This window comes from Lepidochelys olivacea (assembly GCF_965140295.1).
Source record: "Lepidochelys olivacea isolate rLepOli2 genome assembly, chromosome: 16".
NCBI lineage: Eukaryota > Metazoa > Chordata > Testudines > Cheloniidae > Lepidochelys > Lepidochelys olivacea.
In genome coordinates this window covers 17193084-17218699 of record NC_140426.1, presented here as the reverse complement: position 1 = coordinate 17218699, position 25616 = coordinate 17193084, and the positions used below count along the sequence as shown (strand labels likewise).

The window sequence follows — 25616 nt, the reverse complement described above, 5'->3', positions numbered from 1 at the left end:
GAGGAGGGAAGAGGGGTAGAAGCCGAGAGGAGAGGGGGCAGGGCAGAGGGATAGAAGCGGGGGGGCAGACAGAGAGGGGAGGAGGGAAGAGGGGTAGAAGCCGAGAGGAGGGGGGAGCAGGGCAGAGGGATAGAAGCTGGGGGGGGGCGGTAGGCAGAGAGGGGAGGAGGGAAGAGGGGTAGAAGCCGGGAGGAGAGGGGGGCAGGACAGAGAGATAGAAGCGGCGGGGGGCAGGCAGAGGGGACAGAAGCCGGGGGAAAGAGGAAAGAAGGGCAGAGAGAGGAGGGAGGGCGCAGAGTCTGGGGAAGGGGCAGAGCGGGGCTCGTCCAGCAGATTTAGGGCAGGGAGGAGGAGAGGGGCGGAGGGTCGATCCAGGCCCCCACCCCTAGGCTGCTCGGGTCTCTAGTCTGGGCGGCGGGGCTGTGCCGGGCAGATCAGTGGTTGGGAGGCGAAGTTCGGGGCCAGCCCCCCAGGCTCCGGCAGGGGAGCCGCAGGAGGGCGGGGCGCCGCCAGCCCGGGGCCGAGGGGAGCAGCTGGCTGGGCCGGCGGGGAGAGGGGCGCTGCGCTGCGGCGGTGCGGATTCAGCCCCGAACGCGCCGCAAACTTTGCCCGACGCCGCGCGGAGCGAGCTCAGGGGCTCCGCGGGGCGGCCCGGCCGCCTCCCGGGATCTCTCGGTTCCCGGGCCGGGGCGCAGATTCCCCCCCCCCTTTGAACCGGACTCGCTCCCGTCCCCCGTCCCTGGCCCAGAAGATGGTCAACGATCGATGGAAAGACATGGGCAGAGCGTCTCCACTCGAGGACGGGCAGCAGGAGAAATCCCAGGTAAGGAGCGGGAGAGGACGGGTGAGACAGGAGCGAGAACCGAGGGGAGGCTGGGTCCCCCCGCATCTCTCTCCGGCGCAGGGGATAGACAGCGCCCCCAAAACTTCATAACTCCCTATGGGGGCCCCCTCTTTACCTGCACTGCGAAACACCCCGCGGTTACCCAGCCCCGAAGGGGTTTGTGTGCGCGCCAGGGGCTGGGGGCTGCCTGCTGGAGAAAGCAGCCCCTGGCAGGGCTGGCCAGGCGGAGTGTTGGATGGTAGGCTGCATGTTCGCTCCTTGGAGCCCTTGAGGAACGGGCAGGAACCGGGGTCCCTGGCTGGTGGCAAATTCGCCCTGAATTATTTAGGCTATTTATTTACAGTGAATGTCACATCATGCTCTAGGAAAGCAATTGAGAGTTACACGGGCAGCAGGTAACGGCGCCCGGGCTGCCCCAGCCTCCTCCCCTTAACTAACTGCTGCGCATTTCAAACACTTCGCTCACTTTTTAGAGAGGATTTTTGCATGTCGAGCCTGTGCTGGGGTCAGATCTGACCCTGTTAATGTACAGACTCTCCCACCACCGTCCCCAGCTGTAGTAGTCCGTGGAGCCTGCCTGGCTGGTTAGAAGAGCTGAGGGCGAGGAGGGCCAGCGGGAGAGCCGACTGGGGTGAAGGGGGTTCACACAGCACTTATTGCACCGCACAGACAGGGGATCGGGTGCCGGAGCCTGCTTGCACCTCCCCGGAGCAATGTGCATGTCCAAGCCCTGGTGTGTGTACATGTGAAGAACCCATGTGCAAGTCAGGAACACGGCCTGAATGTGTGCGTCTCCATGCACGGGCTGTGAGTCTCCCTGCATGTTCTGCCACGTATCCAAGGGTGGATGAGCACGAACATGTGTGCAAGACGGTGTGCATGCAGGTGTGCAGCTGCCTGTCCTTGTACCCCTGAGGGGAGTTGGCATCACGCGCTGCGTGGACCTGCAAAGAGTTAGAACACAGCAAGAAACAAACCTCCAACCAATGCTGCATAGGGAAGTGAAAGAAGCACAGAGGAAGAGCTGGGGAGGCTGAGATAGGTGGGGGGGGGGGTAAGAGGAGACATGTCCCTACAGCATTTCCAGCTCCCAGCACACTACGTGGCGAGGAATCACAATAAGGAACCATGGAACTCAGGACCATGTGGGAAGCTCTGGCCCTTGGGACCTGACCTTCCCAAATGTACCAAGGGATCCGCGTCCTCCGCCATCCCTGGCACGATTGCTTCCCCTTGGTCCTGTCTGCCGTTGGCCACCCAGCCATGTGTGATCAGGCTGGAGTGGTAGAAATGGATGTGACCGTGGGCTGTTTGAGGATGGGGGGGCACGGGTTCCCTAGAGACAGCTGCTTTGTTCTTCTTCACCTTCTACATTTAAATGTCCAGGCAGCATTTACGCCCCCCGTTACCCCAGATGCCACCCCCACTTCAGCAGCTGTGCCGGACCTGAGCCCTCAGGGCTCCTCATCCCCCCTCAGGAGTTCACTGTGCCAACTTTCCTTTCACCCCCTAGCAAGGGTGAGAGCCACAGGGAGCAGCCTGCCAGCCCTGGGTCCATGAGGGAGAGAAATTCTGTCCACAGCTCCCCTCCAATTGTGCCCCACGTCCCAGCACACTCCTTGCAAGGTAGGCAGGAGCATTAGGGTCGGGGCTAGGGCTTCCCCTGATGGCAATAAATGAAGTTTCCCCTAGGTCAGGTTGAATGCTCAGCCCATCTGGGTAACAGAGAGCTGGCCCAGTTCCCCACCCAGGCTGTGACCCCAACACACTGGGCGTTCATTGTGTATCAGAACAATCAGTGGAGTATGAATTAAAGCTGGGCTTTTCAAAGAAGCCTGGGGGAGCCGTGTGTCCAGCTCACACTGAGATTCTAGGGGAGTTGGGTTTTAGCTGCCATAGATTCCTTTGGAAGCCACAGCCTGGATCTTATTCATTTAAACCCAGGCAGACTGTTTTATAGAGCAGGTCTCCTACCATCTGCAGCATCTCCCCAACTCCCGAAAGAGCTTTACGGTGTATAAGCACTACCAGGCAGGCTCGGGCTTATACAATATTACGGAGGAGAGCAGTGTAGAGAGATCCAGTGGCTAAATTAATCACTGCTAGGCCAGTCCCCAAAGGGTGTTGACATGAAGATCTAGTTCAAGATGAAATCTGAGAGGAGATGGCGGAGGGGGGGGGAGGTGTTAGCAGCACGGGAGCGGGGGAGAGAAGGGGGATAATAGATGTAGCTGCACCACTGCAAACCTCTGTTGTGGATCCAGCGTCAAACAGGACATGCATTTGAAACCTGTGTAGACAACCAGGTCATACAGAGAGGTGGTTTGCAGAAGGAAAGGGCTGCTGAGGAGAAGGGCAGAAGAAACCAGCCAGAGCTGGGGAGCGGAGTAGAAAAGATTTTTGAGGTCAGCTGGGGGCAAATCCACAGATGGTCTCAAAAACCAAAACCGAACTAGCCCCTGAAGTGATCGGGGGCAGCGGAGTTCTTTGGAGGGGGGCTGATGGGGTTACGCTTATTGGCCCAGACCGTCTGAGCCCTGGGATGTGACTCTGGGCTGAGCACAGGCGGTACACCTTGCCCAGATCCTAGGCCACTGTGTTTGGCTGAACACAATACCATTGGCTTATAGCACCAGAAGGGTGAACACCGAATACACCCAAAGGGCCCTATTCATCATCACCTGCTAGACTGACCCCTAAAAGAAACGCAGGAGTGGGAGAAGGACTGATAGTTGCAGGGGACCCTGCTGCCATGGTGCAAAAAGTCAGCTCTGTGGCAGCCCTGGGTTCAGGGGTGGGCCTGGGCAGGACAAACCCGTAGCCTAGCTATTCAGGGGTGCCAGTTAACTATGCTGGGGGCAGAACTAATTCCTGCAACCGCAGAATGCAGGGGGTATAAGCTGCAGAATTAATCTGCCACAAAGAGAACAAAGGCACGGTCTCTGCGCTGATTTGCTTGTGGTCTAGGTGATCTGGTTAGGACATGGGAAGAGAGGACATCCAGATGCCCAGAATGAGGTGGCTGGGGGGGAGAGGGGCTCGTTATAGCCAGGCCCTGTAGGTGGAGACTGGACGATCGCTCTGACCCTGAGCACTGCTCTGTCGTGGCACAAAGGGGGCACCTGAAGCAGGAGTATGAGGCTACGGCATGTACAGGAGCAGGGAGGGCAACCCAGGAGTAGGGGCCTGCCTGGGACAAGGCACAGGAGTGCTGATGAGAGAAGGGAGGCTGTGATGAGAAGGGAAATCAGTGAGTGCAGGGGAGGTGAGGAGGGGCTGCCCAGGGCAGAGCTCAGTGCGTGTGGCTGTATATGGGGTAGGGTTTTTGTGCTGCTGTGATTGGTGTGTGCATGTGGCGAGGACCGCCTTAGTTGGGTAAACCAAATAAATTGGTTAGTCTCTAAGGTGCCACAAGTCCTCCTTTTCTTTTTGCGAATTCAGACTAACACGGCTGTTACTCTGAAACCTTAGTTGGGTAGTGTCCCATCACTCTGGTGACTGATAAATTAACAGTCAAGAAGGATGATCCCCCCAGAGCCAGCTGGCCCCCGCATTGGACGATCTGACTTATAAGGATCTGAGCATCTTCCTCACCCTCTGCCTGATTCCAGCTCTTCTACCAGCTGCTCTGCATTGTCCCTCCCAGAGGTGGCAGATACACCTGCTGGTGAGGTCAGAGAAGACCAGCTGCAGCCACCAAGTACAGCCAGTGGGTGCCTCTGCTCTGGGTGCCCCTCGAGACAGGCTTCTTCCTTCTCCTGACAGGCAGCTATGGAACAGCTGCTTGCGTGTGTGAGACAGTATGCATTCCGTGTAGCGCTGCTACCCTCTTCTGGCACATGCCAGCCAGCTCCCAGGGCTCACCGGCGGAGGGGTGCAGGGGGCGGTGCTGTTTCGCAGGGCTGGAGGACTCTGTGCGCTCCAGAGACAAAGGTCCCAAGTGCATCTTCCATCCTGCTGCTGGGCATGTCTCTCAGCAAGCTGGGATCGGACTGATGTCCTGCGTCTCTGTGAGCCCCTAATTCTCTCTCACTCAGCACGAGCAGAACTGTTGCAGGGCTCATGGGCAATGGGACCGGGGCGGAAACAGGCAGTACATACAGACACGGCACTCGCCTTTCCTGGATTGCTGGAGTACAGCCCGTTGCAGAGAGGACCTGTGGAGGGGTCCTGGGATCAGTCCCTGGGAGCCACGCTCTTTGGCTAATCTAGGCCCTTTGGCGCCATCTGGCCCTTTCAGATAGTTTCCTCTTCAGAATCATCTTTGACGCAAGGATAAGAGTCAGACACCGCAGGATCGGGCGGGGCGGGGGAAGATACCCCGAAAGCAGGGAAACCCCCTCTGCCCTCACATGCTGGCTTTCACACATCAGACCCGGGGTCTCCTGGCTGCCTCTGCCAGCTGAGCTCCTGGGCTGTCTCCTTTACTTCCCAGGGGGACGCCTGCTCTGCGGAAGGGGACAGTCCCGCTCTTGTGTCTCTATCATTGTGTATTCACCAGCAGTGGCTCACGAGGCAGAGCTTGAGAGAATGCAGAGGATCTCACACACGACTGCTTTGGTGACCCAGCTCCGACCATAAGACAGCCCATCTGCAGCTCCAGCCGCTGTGCAGTGAAAAGGGTTGGGTGCTAGGTCAGCCCCCTGCTGCAGCCTTGGAGCCCTGGTCATTAACTCAGAAGCCAGCCTCTCCACTTGCTGTCGCTGCATTTCACCAGTTGTTCAATTGCTCCACTGGGCAAATGGCGATGGTTGGAGTTTGAAATTTATTTGACTTTCTTACTCGTTTCTGTGCTTGTGCAGTGCATGGGAGTGGCAGCTGTAGGAACCCCCAGGTATATGGTCCAGTCTCTCCCCCATTGCCAACTTGGCTGATAGTTTGGTATGAGCATGGAGTGAATTAGGGCTAGGGAGGATGATGTGAAAGCAATTAGGATTTGCTGGGGGATAGAAGGAGGTATGGAATTGTGTTCTCTTCCTCGTCTTCCATTCTCCAAGATGCCAGTAAGACCCCTTTATAGTCCCAATGTTCTAAATATGTCCCAGGCAGGTCACCTCTCAGGCAGCTCTATGGACGACATGCATGCTATCTACTAGCCCTTCAGATCAAAACCTACCAGAGGTTTGCCTTGAGTGAACACTTGTTTCGTCCTTTTGCTTTTGTGTTCCCGGGAAGGATGAGACAAGGCACTTGTATCAAAACCTCGTTTCTTTTCCCCTTCGATGAAACAGATTCTTCTTTCTGCAGCGCTCAGTCCCAGAGTGGCAAGAGAGGCTTTCTTCTCACAGCCTCTTTCCTTCCCAGAATGTGATCTGTCAGTCAAAGCGACACTCCAGTCCTTCTAGGAGAGAGAGCTAGAAAGGAGGCTAGCCAGCGCGTCTCCTGTTTCACACCAGCACAGCTCATGCAGCCCTCTGCTGCTTTAAAACAGGCCTTGTGACAGGCACTAGTTCATAAGGCATCTGCCTTGCCCGTCTGCAAGAGGCGGTTGTTAGTCCAGACTGAATGGGGATAACTGAGTCCATTCCAGTGTGCCTGTCTTGCATGTGGCCAGGGGCACTGAGAGGTTAAACAACCTTCTACCAAGGGGAAGAAGCTAACATGCTGCTTTGCGTTTAATTGGATAGCTAAAGGTGAACCGCATAGCAAAGTCAGACACCGTCTTTTATGATGCGTAAAGATGGCCTCCAATTTTTCCTCTTTGGTTTTTACATTGGAAATAACAGGCCTTCACTTCCTCCCTTTCTGTTGGTGGATCTTGTTGAGATCTTTGGAGGACTTGGGTAGTGATTTCAGGATGGGTTGAACTAAACCCCCAGATTCAAACACCATTTGAGAGTTTGTAATCTGGGACTCCATATTTTCCATCTTGGACCTCCATTTCTCTGTGGTACCCCATTTCCAAAGAGCTAACTCCTAGACATAATGGTCAGATCCTCAAGGGTCTGAGCCAATCCTCCTCTAATGCTAAGTAATGGAAAATGACCCCAAATCCATCTCCTAATGTACCCAAATCTCACATAAACCAAGCTATGCCTTGATTTACCGAGCTAACCTGAAACCGTCCTCCTTGAAGCAACAGACCACTGCCTGATGTGCAGGTCTGGATTAATGTGTTAGAAACACAGAGCAAACGTGGGAACCTGTCTTCTCACTGAAAGCCTGCCTTATTGTCTTTGGCATATTTCTTTTTAATACACAGAAAGCTGGAGTCTGTGACTAGCGCGTGGCTGCCTCTTTAAGGTGGTCCCTGCAGCCTGGCTTCCCACGCAGCCAAGTGCTGGTGCATTTCATGTCTGCTGCTTTGCTCTCCTTTGGGTGGATAAATCCATCCTGAATTCTGTTGCATGTCTCTGATAGGGAAGGAGTTATTTTTGGCTGGAGGTACAGGGAGGGCCTCCGCTTTGTCTTCCATGTATTCATCCAATCCGCAGCTTGAGTCACCTTAATGCAAATGGCTGTAGGACCATGAATAAAGGGGGGTTGAAAGCAGGTGTCACTCCAGATAGACATGCAGGAGGGGACAGTGCCTGGGAAATCTTTGCAGATGCAGCAATTTTGGTCTCGTTCCTGGAGAAAGTCATCTTTGTCTCTTTGAATATGCAACACTTTCCCAGCCCTCAATTCCTTGTGACAGCTGCCACTGGGGTCAGAGGAAAATCATAGCCTCAGTCCTGCAGGTGTAATGAAAGGGGGAGGCAGCCAGCGGGAAAATGGGGAGGTAATGCAGTCGCGACGTGTCAGCCAGCTGACGGCAGGGCAGAAGGGAGCTGGCACTAATGGGGATCAGATCTTTGTGCCTGGTGATAGATAAAACCTCCCTGCGTCCCTCCAGGAGCAGTTTGCACGGACCAAGAGTCCTGCGGGTGAATCCAACAGGTATCGCAGGGAGAACTGACACAGGGGAAGAGACAGCTCAAGAGGAGAGAGATGCTGGTTGGGAGGAGCAGTCCTTCACCTGTGGGCTGCACAAGCTGCCAGGGGGCAGAAGGCACATGGGCAAATTTCTAAGCTCTCCGGCCATCTTAGCTCCTCGGTGCAAGGTCCAGTAGTTCAGGATTTGCTTCTGGTAGGGGAAAGAGGGGCAGGAGCATTTGGCCCAGAAGGAAAGGTGAACAATCCCATTCATCTCCCCGGGAGATTGCAGGGAAGGGTTTGGTCTGGGATCTCATTAGACCCAAGAGGGTGAGGAAGATATCTGAATGGGGACACAGTGGGATGGGGTAATGGAAGAGAGGGGTGTCTGTGATCGTGGGTGATTATCTGCTGTACGTGAAGTTTAAACCGTTCTAAATCTGCCACCTGGGCCAGAGAGTTCCACGAATCCTCTCTGTCCCCCCAGAGAATGAGCTGTGGCTACATCCTGTGCACGGTCCTCCTGTCTGTGGCCGTCCTCCTGGCCGTTACCGTCACTGGCGCCATCCTCTTCATGAACCACTATCACAACCCCGTCACAGAGTCCCCGCCCATCATCAGCACCAACCCCGAGGAGGCCAATGCCCTGGTCACCATCGAGAAGGTGGACAGCTCCCGCATCAACATCTTCATTGACCCCAACTGTCCAGACCAAGCCAGCAGCTTCACCCGCCTGGAGAGCTTCCAGTCCTCCGTGCTGCGTGCTGTGACGGACCACGACACTGAGATGAAGTCATCCAAGGGACAGGAGCGGGCCCTGCTGGTCACTGTGGCGGAGGAGGTGGCCAAGCTCCTGACCCACGCCACTCAGCTGAGAGCCGACTGTGACAGCTTGAAGAAGGGGCACCACGCGATGGGGCAGGAACTCAAAGCCCTACAGAACGAGCAGGGGCAGCTGATACAGGTAAGCTGCACCTGCCATGCCGGCAGGCTGGCTGACCGCAGCACGGAGCCAGAGACCGGCACTGGAGAGGGAGCGTGATGGCTATTTTCAGGATGGTCCAATCTAAATAACATTAGCTGGAGACTCTGGGCTGGAGAAGGTGTGGTGAAGTCAGAACTCCTCCCTGGGCTGCACACAGGGCTCCAATCTCCTACAACCTCAGGGTTGGCCATCCTCCTGCCAAGGATCATGCATTGCAGGTGGGAAATGCGAGGCTGGCCCCTGCTACCGCGCTCACCCATTACAGACTAGCGCAGAGGAGGCAGCCATCCCCCCCATTGTTGTAAGGCTAATGCAGCATGTTGCTGGCAGGGCAGGGCGGCATTGCGGGGCCAGGGAGGGAGAGATAAAGCAGCATAACTGGATGATTCAAAAACTAATTGTATTGGGGGGGGCCAGTCCCAAGGGACTAATTTCACTATCCCTACAGCCTTCCTCCTAGCGGACGGGGGCTCCACATCTTCCTGTGGCAGCTTGCTACATGACGAGCTGGCCATAACATTTCTCCAACTGCAGCTCTTCACTTCCTCTTCTGACTCCCTGAAACACCCTGCCCCTCTCCTCTCGGTCACCTCCCCCTTTGCAGAGTTACGCAGCCAGTTGCTGCTTTTCATCCCGGTGGCGTGGGACTCCAGAGAGCTGGGTTCTAATCTCACCTCTGCCATTGACCTTCTGGGTGACTGTGACACTCTGGAGGTTCACCCAGGCCAGTAAGGGATTGTGTCACTTCCTGCCCAGTAACCTGGGGGGCCTCTGTGCTGTGCAGCTTTGACTCAGAGCCCTGACACCAGCAGCCTGCTCACAACACAGTGGCCTCACCCTGGCTTCCACCAGCCTGGTTACTCCTTGCAGGGCGACATCAACAGCCCCTCCAGGCCTGAGGCTCTCACGAACTATCTTCCCTGCAGTGTCCAGTCCCTCTCGCTGGACACTCACAGAAGTTATGAAGTTCGCTGCCTCCAAAGTGACAGAGCCCACTCCAGCCTGGTAGTTACCTGAGGATTTCACCCTTCAATTTAACACAGTGGTTTTCGACCTGTGGTCTGGAGATCCCTGGGGGTTTTAAGATTTCCTAAGCGGTCCCCACCTCCATTTAAAATGTTTTAGGGGTCTGCAAATGAAAAAAGGTTGAAAACCACTGGTTTAACACACAACACTGAGATAGTTGTCTAATAAAACAAGAATAAGTCTGTTAAAGAACAGAGATATAAGTGATAACAGGTAAGGAAAAAAGACACAGGTGTGGTTACAAGTAAAACAAAATATCACTTGTTAGTCTAGTGACGAAAATATCACTTCAGTGAGTTACAATCTTTGTCTAAGCAGGGGTCTCACCCAGAGTCAGTTCCAGCTACTCCTGGTTTTCAGGCCAAGAGGATCCACCTCTCTTGAGCTCAAAGGGCTCTGCTCCCTCTGTGTCCCCTGGGTGATGGATGCCAAAATGGCCATATGCCTTTGCTTATATTTCACAAAGTCTATTGTCTCTGTTTCAAGAGTTAGGAAGGCTTCCTGAGAGTGTAGGCTCCATCCCCTGGCATGATCATTAAGCTTCCTTTCCCCTAGCTCATGTAGCTTGATGGCTTTGTTTACCTTATATGTAGATATACTACTCACTGTCTTCTGAGGTGTTACCTGGCTCAGTTTACACTGGAGGCATAACAACATTCCGTTGTCTAGGACAGGCTGGGCTTGCAAAACTCCCTTTTCAGAACATTTCCATCACACATCTGTAATTCTTTATACACCACTCATATATACATCACACAATAATACTAATGACCAGTGTGTTACCAATTTGGACACGATACCTCACATGAGGCTTTTGAGACACAGATTATGACAAGTGTGTTGTGGCAATGAGTGTGTCAGGCCTGATGTGAGTTATGGTACAGGGTGCCCTCTGACAGTTGGCATTGGTGGGATTCCCTGGGCCACAGTGAACTTGGGCAAATTCAGCATTCTGTACCTCAGTTTCCCCATCCGAAAAAGAACCCTACACCTTGTGAAGGGCTACAAGATCGATAGCTGCAAGTTGCTCGGGGGTGTAACTGCTCCTTGCAAAGACGTCTGCTCTTCGCTTCCCCAAATCTCTTCTTTGCAGATCCCATTTGCTGAGCCTTTTAAGCTTCTCGTCGCTCTGCAGTCAGGGAGCGCCTGTTTTACACTGTTGATGCCCACCCCTGAATGGAGGCCATGCCTATGACGAGCAGAGCAGCACGATCCTCTCTCTTGTTTTATGTAATACTCCAAGTGACAGCGCCCGCTCCGGGGCTGGCCTCTTTGTTCTGGAAAAGGTCCACATCGTTGCCTTCCAATGGTTTGGTTCTCCATTCTGACATGGATTGCAGGGATGAGGGGAGGCTTTTGCTGTGGCTACCCCCTCATGCACCTCTTCTGTGGATAGAATCATAGACTTTAAGGTCAGAAGGGACCATTATGATTGTCTAGTCTGACCTCCTGTACAATGCAGGCCACGAAATCTCACCCACCAACACCTGTAACAAAGCCATAAATTATGTCTGAGCTATTGAAGTCCTCAAATCGTGGTTTAAAGACTTCAAGGTGCAGAGAATCCTCCAGCAAGTGACCCGTGCCCCACGCTGCAAACGAAGGCGAAAACCCCCCAGGGCGTCTTCCAATTTGCCCTGGAGGAAAATTCCTTCTCGACCCCAAATATGGTGATCAGCCAAACCCTGAGCATGTGGGCAAGATTCACCAGACAGACACCCACGAAAGAATTCTCTGTAGTAACTCAGATCCCACCCCATCCATCACAGGCCATTGGGCATATCTACCACTAGTAGTCAAGGATCAATTAATTGCCAAAATTAGGCTATCCCATCATACCATCTCCTCCATAAACTCATCAAGCTTTGTCTTGAAGCCAGATAGGTCTTTTGCCCCCACTGTTTCCCTTGGAAGGCTGTTCCAGAACTTCACTCCTCTGAGGGTTAGAAACCTTCATCTTATTTCAAGTCTAAACTTCCTGATGGCCAGTTTATATCCATTTGTTCTTGTGTCCACATTGGTACTGAGCTTAAATAATTCTTCTCCCTCCATGGTATTTATCCCTCTGATATATTTATAGATAGCAATCACATCTCCTCTCAGCCTTCTTTTGGTTAGGCTAAACAAGCCAAGCTCCTTGAGTCTCCTGTCATAAGACAGGTTTTCCATTCCTCGGATCATCCTAGCAGCCCTTCTCTGTACCGGTTCCAGTTTGACTTCATCCTTCTTAAACATGGGAGATCAGACCTGCACACAGTATTCCAGGTGAGGTCTCACCAGTGCCTTGTATAACGGTACTAACACCTCCCTATCTCTACTGGAAATACCTCGCTTGATACATCCCAAGACCACATTAGCTTTTTTCACAATCACATTGGCGGCTCATAGTTATCCTGTGATCAACCAATACTCCGAGGTCCTTCTCCTCCTCAGTTACTTCCAAGTGATGCGTCCCCAGCTTATAACTAAAACTATTTGTATTAATCCCTAAATGCATGACCTTGCACTTTTCACTATTAAATTTCATCCTATTACCATTACTCCAGTTTACAAGGTCATCCAGATCCTCCTGTATGATATCCCGGTCCCCCTCTGTATTGGCAATACCTCCCAGCTTTGTGTCATCCGCAAACTTTATTAGCACATTTCCACTTTTTGTGCCAAGGTCAGTAATAAAAAATGAAATAAGATTGGTCCCAAAACTAATCCCTGAGGAACTCCATTGGTAACCTCCCTCCAGTCTGACAGTTCACCTTCTAGTGTCACCCGCTGTAGTCTCCCCTTTAACCAGTTCCTTATCCACCTTTCAGTTTTCATTTTGACCCCCATCTTTTCCAATTTAGCTAATTCTCCAGGTGGCACCATATCAGATGCCTTACTGAAATCGAGATAAATTAGATCCACTGCATTCTCTTTGTCTAAAAAATCCGTTACCTTCTCAAAGAAGGAGATCAGGTTGGTTTGACACTATCTACCTTTTATCAAGCTATGTTGTATTTTGTCCCAATTACTATTAACCTCAATGTCCTTAACTACTTTCTTCTTCAAATTTTTTTCCAAGACCTTGCATACTACAGATGTCAAACTAACGGGCCTGTAGTTACCCAGATTGCTTTTTTTCCCTTTCTTAAAAATAGGAACTATGTTAGCAATTCTCCAGTCATATGGTACAACCCCTGAGTTTACAGATTGATTAAAAATTCTTGCTAACGGGCTTGCAATTTCATATGCCAGTTCCTTTAAAATTCTTGGATGAAGATTATCTGGGACCCCAGATTTAGTCCCATTAAACTGTTCGAGTTTGGCTTCTACCTTGGATGTGGTAATATCTACCTCCATATCCTCATTCCCATTTGTCATCCTGCAGTTATCCCTAAGCTCCCCATTAGCCTCGTTAAAGACTGAGGCAAAGTATTTGTTTAGATATTGGGCCATGCCTAGATTATCCTTAACCTCCACTCCATCCTCAGTGTTAAGCGGTCCCACTTCTTCTTTCTTTGTTTTCTTAGTATTTATATGGCTATAGAACCATTTACTATTGCTTTTAATTCCCTTTGCAAGGTCCAACTCTACATGGCTTTTGGCCTCTCTCACTTTATCCCTACATGTTCTGACCTCAGTAAGGTAGCTTTCCTTGCTAATCCCGCCCATCTTCCACTCCTTGTAGGCTTTCTGCTTTTTCTTAATCACCTCTCTGAGATGCTTGCTCATCCAGCTTGGTTTACAACCCCTGCCCATGAATTTTTTCCCCTTTCTTGGGATGTAGGCTTCCAATAGCTTCTGCAGCTTTGACTTGGAGTAATTCCAGGCATCCTCTGCCTTTAGATCCACAAGTTTTTCAGTCCAATCCACTTCCCTAACTAATTTCCTTAATTTTTTAAAGTTAGCCTTTTTGAAATCAAAAACCCTAGTCATGGATCTATTTTTGTTTATGCTTCCATTTAGTTTGAACTGAATTAGCTCATGATCACTCGAAGCAAGGTTGTCCCCTACAATCATTTCTTCTATGAGGTCCTCACTGCTCAGCAAAACCAGATCTAAAAAGGCGTCCTCTCTTATCGGTTCCTTCAGACTTGGTGAAGGAATCCATCAGCTATCGGATCCAGGAAAATCGGAGCCCTATTATTACTACTACTAGCACTCGTCCTCCAGTCTATATCTGGGAAGTTAAAGTCTCCCATGTTCGCACAATTCCCATTAGTATTTACTTCTTTTAAATCATCAAAGAGGTCTCTATCCACATCCAGATCGGACCCCGGCAGTCTCTAGCCCATCCCAAGCGCTATCCCAGGGGAGGATCTAGTAGCTTTCTTCCCCAATGTGATTTTTGCCCAGACGGTCTCTGTCTTATCCATTCCATCGCTTCTTATTTCTTTACAGTCTACCTCATCCTTGATAGACAATGCTACTCCACCACCTTGACCTTTATTTCGGTCTTTCCTAAACAGCACAAACTCTTCAATACCTGTAGTCCAGTCATGACGACTATTCCACCCTGTTTCCGTTCTCCCTAGAATATCTGGTTTCACTTCCTGCACCGGTAGATCTAGTTCCTCCATTTTGTTACCCAGGCTCCTCGCATTGGTGTACAAACATCTTCATTTTTGCCGTTTAGCTTCGCTCACATTCTTTACCCTATTGGGCACAGGCATTCTACCACCAATATTACCTATTAGACTGGTATGTACACTGCCTTTCCTCCTTATGTCCGTCTCCTACCCACAGCTGTATGCTTTCTTACTTCGTTTTCTTCCGCCTCAAAGAGAATAACTGGCGTGGAGATTACCTGGACATCTCCCAACCATCTCCCCTGAATTCCTAGTTTAAAGCTCTCTTGATCAGTTCTGCCATCCTCCATCCTAGGAGTCTATTTCCCTCCTTACTCAGGTGAAGGCCATCCCGAGAGAACTGTCCTCTGTCCATGAACGCTTCCCAGTGGCTATACATCCCAAAGCCCTCCTTATAGTACCACTGCCTGAGCCATCTGTTGAGCATCATAATCTTGTTGCCCTTCTCTAGGAACAGGAAGAATCCCACTGAAGATCACCTGAGCCTCGATTTCCTTTAGCATCTTCCCCAGCCTGGCATGGTCTCCCTTGATACGTTCCAGCGAGAATCTAGCCGTATCATTTTTTCCCACATGAAGGATAATCAATGGATTCTTTCCCGCTCCCATTAGGATCCTCTTCAGCCTCAGGTCCGCATCCTGTATCTTAGCACCCGGCAGGCAGCACACCCTTTTGTTCACTGGATCAGGTCTGATTACAGGCCTGTCTATTCTTCTCAGTAATGAGTCCCCAATCACTTAGACCTGCCTTTTCCTGGTGATGGTGTGATTCTCCAATCAATGCCCTGTTCCATCTGGCCTCATGTCCTCTTGATTCCTATTGTCCCTTGCAATCCTCTGCAACCCATCCTGTATCCTCCTGGGGCTCATATTTGGTGTTGTTATCTCCATTGACTCTTGCCCTCTTCCAATAAGACTATCTACTCTTCTCTTTTTCCTTTCCCTCTCACCTTCAGTGACCACTTGCTGTGCCCATTCTTCATTTTCCAACTCTGCAAACCTGTTCCTGAGCTCTATTTCTCCTTCACTGCCCCGTCTTTTCCTCTGCCTGGTTCTCTTAGTCACATACTTCCACTGTCCACTTTCCTCACCCAGCAGTATCCCCTCAGGGTTCTTCGGTCCTGCTTCCATCTGCAAGTCTGAGCTTTTCCCTTCAGCCTCCTCATGGCTTCGCTCCATCATCCGCTCGAACCCCCTTCTAAACTCAACCAGTCTCCACCTGCATCTCTAATCCTCGGATCTTCTCTTCCGTCAGCTCTATCAGGCGGCACTTCATGCAGATGAAATTCTTTCCAGGTACCCTCTCCAGTATCATGTACATGCCACAGCTTCTACATCCAGTCATCTTCATTGTGTCTTCCACTACTTGGGTCACTACCATTGCTGCCTCTGTGTCTGTCATCGCCTTCCCACCTCAGTCCTGTTAGTCTGGGAAACACCAACCAAACCAAAACACCCACCCACAGACTTGGAGGGCACCTCTGCACTGCAGCGGTTAGGGGTGCTCACGCTAATGCTCTAAAAACAGCAGATAGTGCAGCTCAGGCTCTGAAGCCTGGGCTGGGGGATTTGAGAGCCCGCACTCCAGCTTGAGCCACACCTTTGGCTGTGAGGAGGAGAGGAGTTCAGGCTTCGTTGCTGATACTGGGGGGGGTGTTTTGTGGACACTTGTGCACTGAGCTCCTCCCTCCCCCAACTCACCCCACATTCTGTAAGCCAGAGCACTCTGACTTTCAGGACATTTAAAGCTTGCATTGGAGATTGGCGACCCAGTGTGGATAAAACAAGAAGTGACCCAACTTCCTCCTCAAAGCCCAGCCCCAAAGAGAACATTTCAGGGTTTAAAAACTTTCCGCTACCTTTCATTTCCGCTCACGTCCCCGGGCAGCAGCTTGTCCTGCCACTGGCTGCCATTATGATTGGCATGTGTCTGAGTTGTGCTTCCCGTTGCAGGTTTCCACTTTGATTATCAGCCTCAAGCGAATTGCCACAGTTCCGCCCTAATGCGTGGGGAGAGGGGGAAAGAAATCCGACATTAATTCCCTGTGGGACAGTAGGTAACTGCACATGCAAAGACATGACCCAAACATCCTAAAAACAAAATGGCCGACACCATGGGCACATCCTATTGGGAAGTCCAGTTTCTTCCAGTTGGTGGCCAGATGCTGGAATGGACATGATGGAGCCCCCGTTCTGAATTGTGTCTCGCTGTGCGTATGCATTTCCTCCAATATCTGTCCCACAGCGGAGCGGCTTCCTCCCGCCCCTCTCTGCCCCCCCCTTCTGAGCCAGTGTCTGAATGTCTTGTGCTGCTTGGGTCATTTCAGGGAAGGCCAAACATTTTGCAATCTGGCTGCAGTAGGGCACAGATATTTTTAAACTGACCGGGAATCCTCTCTTTTTTTTTTTTTTTCTAAAGATGCCTTTTATCCCCCAAATGGCAGACACGGGGTCAGGAGCTACAGCAGGTCAGCATTAATCTTTCAGATGTGCTGTGGGCTTGTCTGGGATTTGCCCTCGTCATTCGGCAGAGGCCAGGCCCCACTGAGTGAAGACAGAATAACTCCATTTGATAGCCTCGGTATTATTTTTAAGTGACATTAATGCCCTGATCCTGCTCTCAACAGAAGTTTTGCCAGGAGCTTCAATGGGAGCTTTCCCAAAGTTTGTTGGGGTTTGCATTGCGGCCCTCAGCCTGGGCCCAATTCTGTGCTCGATGCATTTTAAGGCAAAGTCTGGATTCTGCGTCAGCTGAATTCACCAAACAGATTTTGCACTGAAATGTAATATGAACGCATCACTGACCTTTCTGCAGTGCTTTTCGTCCAGGAGTCACAGCACAGACAAGTCCTTTACATGTTCAAAGCACTGTCCAAACACTGATCAATGAAGCTTCCCAACGCAGCGGAGTGTTCATTATCCCTATTTTACAGATGGGGAAACTGAGGCACAGAGAGCTACATGATGTATCCCTAGCTCACACAGCGAGTCTGAGTTGAATGTAGAATGAAGAAGTCCTGACTAACCACCAGACCACTGCCACTATGTACAGGAAATATAATCTGGGCCGAGACGCCAAGGTCCAGAGGATGGAAACGGAAGGTTTGGTAGATGTCATTCTACTGGCACTCAGCGTTTGCAGCCCCACTCCTCTTAGCCTGGCATTTGGGGTGAGGGCTCTCCCTGTTGGCAGTAGGAAGAATGGCTCCCAGATGTGGTCTGTGTCCCTGTTCCTAGGAGGGATGCCCCTATTGGCGGCAGAATCTCAGGGGTACAGTAGGTGAAGTGATTGCTTGGGGGCTGGGGGGGGGGTAGCACATTGAGACAGAGGGTGCTGTATGTAGAAGCGTAAGTGCACTATGTGAGGGGATTCATCCACTGGACCTGGCCAGGCTCAGCACCTGCCTTTGAGGGATGCATTCAACGCTGCTGCCTGCAGTCTCGGAAAGGGGTAAATCCAGGAACTGGTGACTCAACAGATCGTTTGTCTTCTCCCCTCCCAGCTGCTCTCGGAGAGCCAGACCAACATGGCCCGGCTGGTGAGCTCTGTCAGCGACGTTCTGGACACGTTGCAGAAGGATCGAGGCATGGCCAGGCCTCGGCTCAAAGCCGACTTGCAGAGATCTCCAGTCCGGGGAGCCCGGCCCCGGGGTTGTTCCAATGGTGAGACAGCCTCCTCCTCTCCTTTCCTGCACTTCAGGCCAATAACCCTAGGCAGAGAGGAACAGAAGTGACATTACTAGCGGCTTCCTCACAGCAAGGCCCAGACCATGCCAGCTGGGAACCGACAGCGTGGTCAGGGCAGTGCAGAGAGACTCACCCCACTTTGTAGTGGTCCAGCAAAGCCCAGCATTTCCCAGAGAGCTACTCTGGGTTCGTGACCCTGTTCTGCTGGGCAGTGGAGGCATTCGGGGACACGGTGCATGGAGCGAGCCCATGAGCAATGTTCCAACCACAGAGCCATGGCCCAGGTGGCCTGTCATTGCTGGACACTGCAGCACTGGTGCCTACAACCACGGGCTCATGAGCTGGATGGGCCTGGATCTCTCCTGTCCTCAGTCACCCAAGCAGAGAATATCCCACCTACAGCTCCCACATGGGGCGCTCAACCCAGCAGAGCACAGGGGAGTTTCTTTGCTGTGTCTGCATTAGCTGGCCAGATCCTGCAGAGAATGGGGGGGGATGTCCACACACAATCTGATTCACACGTTCGCATGCACGCATGCCCAGTTCCACTCCCCAGCCCAAGACAGGGTGACCATACACCCCGTTTTGGCCGGGACAGCCCCTTTTTTAAGCCCTGTCCCAGCCATCCCAACTTTTTTGACAAAAGTGGGCATTTGTTCCGTTTGCTCTTGCCAACTTCATCAGTTGGCAAGAGCAAATGGGACAAATGACCAGGGGAGGCAGGGCTCAAGAGAGCAGCGATGCCAGCCCCAGCCTCGTACAGGGGGCAGGGAGAGCACAGGCAAGCAGTAACACCAGCCCCGCCCGGGGAGGAGGGGCCAGGGCTTGGGTGAGTGGCTTGGGCCATCCCCGTTGGGGAGGGGGGCAGAGTGCCTCAGGCTAGGCCCACGCAGTGTCCTGTTTTCCCTTTGAAGAAATATGGTCACCCTGGCCCCAAGATCATCCGGAGATCCTCTGAAGCGCTCCTCCTCAGAGATGATAAAACCAAAGACCTAACTTCAAATCCCCCAAGGCCTCTGGGCCAGCTCCACAAACACAGTCACATAGTTGTCCAGAAATTACGCAAGCCCCTGGGGCAATGGAAGGCAGCTCCCCCCAACTCACACCCTCTTGCTGCTGGGCGCAGGTCCCTTTGCTAATAGGGAAGTGTAATCACCTTTAGCAAATCAAGCACCAGAAGGACCCAGGTGTCTCCTCTCTACTGCCTGCAGTGGAAAAATATTTCTGGGTCCTAGCTACCCCTGGAGCCCTTCTGTAAAGGTCCAGGCCACTTTACATGATGTGACACTTTACATAATGTGACACGTATCATGGCTGTGAGAAGCCCCAGTGGGGCTGCACATCGCATCACACATGCACCTGTATTGTAGGCATGGCCTATTATTAAGGTTGTTTGACACTTCCCTGATAAGGTCTGATTTTCAGTTGCTTAGAACTTTGGCAAACTTTAACCCTTTGGGCCAAAATTTTCCACGCCAGGTGTCGGCCTCAGGCTGAATTGTTTTGGAAAATTTCAACCTAAACAGTGCCGATGTTTTTGAGAATGAGTCTAAGGAAAATGTACACTGTGTTGCCCGTGTTAAAAAAATATCTTGTTGACTTTTTCTTTGAAAAGCTCTGGCATCCTCCTGCTTTGCAGCAGATACATAAAATTTGGCAGGGGTTGGACCTTTGTGTCAGGCATGTGCCTTTTGCTGGCCCCATGAAAAGCTGCCAAAATTTGGCCAGGTTATAACCTTTTGAAAAATAAGTTTGCACATGCTCTGTCGAGACTTCTTAGATTTTAGCAGCTAAATTCTCCAAAGAGTCTGTCCACGCTGAGCATGCTCCACAATGCAATTTCCCTGCAATTGCTGCTTTAGAGCTGGTCCACACAAAGGTGACAGCCTACTACTCCTGTTGATTACTCAGTTAGCTCAAGTGGCAGGTCTAGGCAGCAAATCTAACGGTTCTAACCCTGCCGATGAACCCTGTGAGTGTCAATATGATGCCACACAATGGAATTTGTCTTCTAGGTTTGCTTTAAAAAAACAAAAAACTAGGAAATTGCACCCAACACAACTAAACTAAAAGACCATTATTAAGGTTGCAAAATCAAGCATTCAGACTTTAGGAAATCACACAGTTAAGGTTGCCTGTGCAACGTCTGACATTGGGCACCCAAAATCGGTGCATACTCTGTGCCTCAGCTCCCCATCTATAAAATGGGGATAATACTACCCGCTTGCCTCACAGGGGTGGTGTGAAAGTCAGCGAATGTTTGTGAAGCACATGGATTCTATGGTGATGAGCACTCCAGAAAATCTCAAGAGGAAGTTTATTCTGTTTTCACAGCAGGGTGAATAGTATGCAATAAACAAGGCCTGGACCACATGCTGAACAACAAAAAGAAAGATTGAATAGCTTCTCATTAAGTGTGTGCCATCCGTCCTGTGCACGTAATGAGGCAGAGAGGTCCTATGGAAAAAATACATGCTTATGTAATTAAAGACCCTATCATACTGTGTATACACAAGGGGGTCAAATTAAGGACACCCAGGCAGCTTTAATTCTGGTGTTTCCTAACGCTAGAGCACTTGACTTTGCAATCTTACTAGTGTTCTTTTCGCCGAGTGGCTGGCCTATAGTATACAGGGCCATGCAAAGGATGGCCGTTCTGTTTCGGGAAGGATTTCGAGCATTTGAACTTTGGCTTTGTTCTGAATCAGACTGAAAACTTAGAAATCCTCGACGGAAAATTCCCCCTCCCCCCAAAAAAATTCAATTTGGGTTTCTCAAAATGTTTCAATTTAAATTTCAACTTTAATTTTATATTTAAATTGCATCCGTGCCAACAAACACACTGATACTGTGTGTGCTATACATATACACTGTGTGTATGCCCCCTGCCCCCCCATCTAGCTACACTGCACTTCCTGCAGGCGCCCCCTCTCCAATGCAATACATACACCCACACTAGCTATGGGAGCAAGCAGCCCCTTCCACTGCACTCATCTGCCTGGCAGGGAGGCCTCGGTGACATGGTGCTGGGAGAGGGGAGAGTGCATATGGTGGGTTAGCCATAGCTTTCCAGCAGGGAGGCCAGCAGGCTCCCTCTCGGTGCCTTATTACTGCCACAGATGGTCCCTAGAAGCCACCGAGACCTCAGCTAGGACGCTGCTTGCCCCGAGCCTAGGAGGAAAGAGAATGAGATGAGAGGGGGCTGAGTGGGCCGTGAGCAGCCAATTAGATCAGGCAGTGGGGGTGAGAGCCAGAAACCAACCGCGAGGCTCTAATTTAAAAATTAATTAGCCTTACATTGCTCTCCCTTCCCTCCCATGCCACGCTCCAGGCTCGCGGCCCCGGGACTGCTTTGACATCTACTTGAGCGGACAACAAGAGGACGGCATTTACTCCATCTTCCCCACTCATTATCCCTCAGGCTTCCAGGTCTACTGTGACATGACGACGGAGGGAGGCGGGTGGACGGTAAGTTGGTTGCCTGCATTGCTGAGTTGCTCTGCCATAGGAAATGGCACTCGTTAACGCATAACTCTGCCAGCCTCTGAGACACCCTGCCAAGCAATGGCCTATGACCTTGCACGGTGGGGTGGGAGCAACAGCACAGAACAGATCCCAAGGGCTGTGCCCAGTGGAGAATAGAGAAGGCGGTTCCCTGAGCTTCAGCTAGACATCCGCTGCTGGTGCATGGGGGCAGAGTGCCAACACACTGCCAAAGGTAGACTGATGGTGCTGACGGGTGGCGGGGGCTCTGTGAGGTTCAGGAGTTGGGTTCAGCTGTACACCAAAGGCCCTGTTGTCTTGCCTGGGTTTAGAAGTCACTCGGAGTTACTCAGTTCCCAAGGTGGGAGCGTAGGGCTCTGTGCAGTTGGGCAGCCCATCCATATCCAGCTCTACTGCATGGACCCAGTGGGGCTGGACATCTCAGTAGAACAACCCAGGCACCCCTCCTGGTATCTCCTGCCCTCGGTCGGCCCAAAGACAATCCTACACCAAACTCTCCCCTGCTGTTCCAACTCATGAGATCTGGGTTCAAATCCCAGCTCTGCACCAGACTGCTTCTGGGACTTGGGAAAGTCGCTGCATCTCTCTGTTCCTTAGCTTCCCTGTCAGTGAAAGGAGGGCCATATTTCCTTCCTGCCAGCCTGCATCTGTCTCATCTTTGTAGGAGGCAAGCTCTTCGGGGCAGGGGCTGGCTGTTAGGGTATGTCTACACTGCAGTTAGACACCCATGGCTGGCCTGTGTCAGCTGATTCAGGCTCGTGGTGTAGTGTAGATGTTCTGACTCTGGCTGCAGCCCGAGCTCTGGGACCCTCCCACCTCAAAAGGTCCTAGATTGATGTACACTGCAATTAAATAGCCTCTTAGCCTGAGCCCCGTGAGTCTGAGCCAGCTGGCATGGGCTAGCTACGGGTTTTTAATTGCAGTGTAGACATACTCTAGCAAAGTGGAGTCCTGATCTCCGATGGGGCTGGTGTAATCCAGAGTGAGTAATCAGCTGCAATGCCGCACTTGGAGGAGGGCAGGAAAGAGGGGGAGCAGCTGGACACTGTTGCCATTGCACAGATTGGGGGTTATATTCTGCCCTGTAGCCACATAAACACAAAGAGCAGCAGGAGGACACTAGGCGTTAAGTGGCCAGCCCAGGCGACGGAGTCACGACTCCTGGGTTCCATTCCCAGCTCTGCCGGGCTGGCTGAGTGTGGGCGAGTACCTTCCCATCTCTGTGCCTCGTTTACCCAGCTGTAACGTGGCCATGACAGTTCACGTGCCTCGCAGGGCCGGCCTGTCTGAAAAGTGCTTTGCCACTCTCTGATGGGGGGCACAAAGTAGGATCAGCTGAGACACACTGAAGAGTCTCGAACAGTCCCTTCTCCACAGCCCCCGGCATGGCAGGGCCAGGACTGTGCCAACTGACAGAGAAGGGTTGGGTGGTGCAGGGCGCACACTCCCGGGGCGGGACCCCGGAGGCAGGAGAGGCTGGCAAAGCAAGTGTAGGGTGAGGTGAAATGATTGATCAGGAGGGATGGAAGAGGGAAAGCCGAGGTGAGGAGAGACAGAAGGGATGTTCTTGCTTAACAAGCGCCTCTCAGCGCTCTTGCTGTTTGCGTAGCCAGCTTGCGGGGGGGAGGGGGGGAGTCCAGAACCCCCTCCCTTTTAGGGCTCCAGAGGTTTCTGAGAGAGCACGAGCAGGAGAAGAGGGGGTAGGCAGTGATTGGGTGTGGAACAGAGAGTGGCCAGGGGAGAAGGGATGCAGACAGGCTTGGGGGAGAAAAAGGGAGGTGCAGTCAAGAGCTGGCAGCCTCAGGCAAAAGGGTCAGTGAGGAATCCTGATTGGACGTAGCTCTTTCCTTTGGATCGATGGAGCCAAGGCCTCGATTCCATAAAGCATCAGGAGAAATTTGCAACAATGCCTGTTGCAAGAGCCCGTGACGGCTGAACATTAACAGCCGCTCTCCCTCCATCAGATCCAATCTGCCTCAGCGCCATCCCGACACCACTTGAGATCAGAGACCAGCCAATGGGAACTGGTGGGAGACTCACTCCTGGGCTTTTTTTCTCTTCTCTGGAAAAGGAGCACGGAGAAAGCCTGGCCCCAGGACCCATCCGTTCTCCTCACTCCTAGATCCACTCGCCTGGCCTTCAAAACTCGCCCTTCATAGGGTCACCACTGCCCGGAGCTGGTCCAGCTTTCTCTGGCATGCTGAGGGGCCCAGAGATGGCGCCACTTTCCCCACGATGAGGAGCTTTGTCCCACAGCCCCCCATACTTAGCCCTGCCTTCCCTGACACCCCGAGGGACCTGTGACACTGCCCAAAGCAGGCCATACATTCCCCATCACCTTGAGGGGGCCAACCCCACTGCCCAGAGCAGACGCTACCCACCCATGACCTGAACATACTAAGGGCTTGTCTACACAGTGACATTTACTGGCATCACTCCACTGGTCAGATTATGTACATGAACCAGTATAATGCCAATAAATTTCCCCTGGAGACACGCTGAGAGACAGGGCCAAGGATTCCTGGTTCACCCGTCCCCCACACACTGTTTGTCAATAGGGGGACACTGGTGGACGGGTGGCCTGCCTGGCTCAAACAGGGCAAGATTTCACTCGGAGCCAGTGTGGGGAAGCAAGCCCCCTAGAGGCAGCGCTACTGGCTGACACAGGCTCCTGGCCACCCTACGGCTCAGCTGGCCCTGCACTAACTGCCGAAGACTCTCCTCACCCTGTCCGCTGACTTATTGTCTTTATGGAGTGTGACACGAAGGCCACCTAATCCCAACAGCGTGCAGCTGCCAATGACATGGAGCCGGCCAGCTACAGGAGTCAGTAGGGAGGGACCTTGGAAAGGGCACACGAGGGGAGGGCAGTGAGACTCAGCCGGGGGTCAGGCGAGGCAAGGCTGCCCTCACCCCTGGCTGTGAGGTGAGGAAGGAGGCCAGTAGGGGAGACACCACAGCACAGTCCCCAGGCTGAGACTGCCCTGGAGGGGCCTGAAAATCCTGGCCTGGCCTTCCCCGAGTGCCTCCTCACCCAGCCTGCGAGGACAGCCAGGGCTTCCCCAGGTGTGAAGTGGCACCTGCCCAAGATGACGCATTACTCAGGGAAAGCTTAAGGCAACCCAGAAGAGGCATGCTGAGGCCAGGAGATCTGTCTCCGAGACAGGCTGCAGCTGGGAGCGCCTTGGGTTGGACTGGTGGGGGCTGCGCCCTGGCTGGTGGGAGAACCGGCCGAGTCTGGGCCGCGCCCTTTAGGTCACGCTCGGCTGGTGAGTCAGCCCCTTGGAACCGGGCTGTGAAATGCCCCCCCAGCTGGGTGCTGGAGGAAATAAACCCCCAGGATCTGATGCCTGTAAGGAGCTTTCAGCAGTGGGGGAGGGGAAGGAGCTTAGCTGCTCTGCTGTGAGGAGACCAAAGCGGTTTGCAGTGTGCGTGGCAAGTGCCTGGCTCCTCTGGGGAGCCCAGGCCATACAGTGGCCATCAGCCTTGGCTCTGAGTGCAGATCACAGAGGAGGGCCACTACCATCATGCCATTGGTACAGAGGGTGAAACTGAGGCACGGAGCAGGCAGGCCTGACTTTCAGAGATGCTGAGAACACACTACCCCACTTAAAGTCAAGGGGAGCTGCAAGTTCTCTGCACCAATGGGGATCAGGCCAAGAGGCTTACCCAACCTCACACAGCCAGGAGGAGAACCCAGGAGTCCTGACCACTGCACTCATCATCTATTAACTGAACCACACTGCCCGGTAATATAACCCCCAACCACATGGTCGGGGTGGATCCCGGGGGCTTCTGAAAGGGAAGCAGGGGAGCCAGATTTTCAAGAAGAGTTCGGCACCCAACCTGCACCCTGTGTGCTGAGCTCTGCTGAGGATCCCTGCCCAAGTGCCGCGTTCCTGTCAGCTGGGAGTCAGAGACAGGCAGTGCCAGGGTTTGGCAGGGTCCGTGGCAGAGGCAGGACTGTTCCATTAAACACAAGATGTTGGTGCATCTGCCTGGTGGGGCGCTGTGTGGGAAAAGGGAAACTCCTCGGCCTCCCCACTGTGGAGGGAGAAGGCTTGGGAAGGGGGTGAAGAGATTGAGGGGGATTCCCTAAGGAGAACTGTGCGTGAGGCCCCCAGACTCCGGCTGTCAGCCCTGGCTCC

At 52.5% G+C, this 25616-nt stretch overlaps 1 protein-coding gene across 1 annotated transcript in view; it reads left to right on the top strand.

Moving 5' to 3' along the window:
* The first annotated feature begins 636 nt into the window (after positions 1 to 636).
* Positions 637 to 25616, top strand: part of FIBCD1 (fibrinogen C domain containing 1) — a 43439-nt gene continuing 18459 nt past the window's right edge. The window contains exons 1-4 of the mRNA XM_084650270.1: positions 637 to 823; positions 8187 to 8663; positions 17781 to 17940; positions 21296 to 21432. Coding sequence (XP_084506396.1) covers positions 752 to 823; positions 8187 to 8663; positions 17781 to 17940; positions 21296 to 21432 — 846 coding nt within the window. The 5' untranslated portion in view covers positions 637 to 751. The remainder of the gene's footprint in view (positions 824 to 8186; positions 8664 to 17780; positions 17941 to 21295; positions 21433 to 25616) is intronic.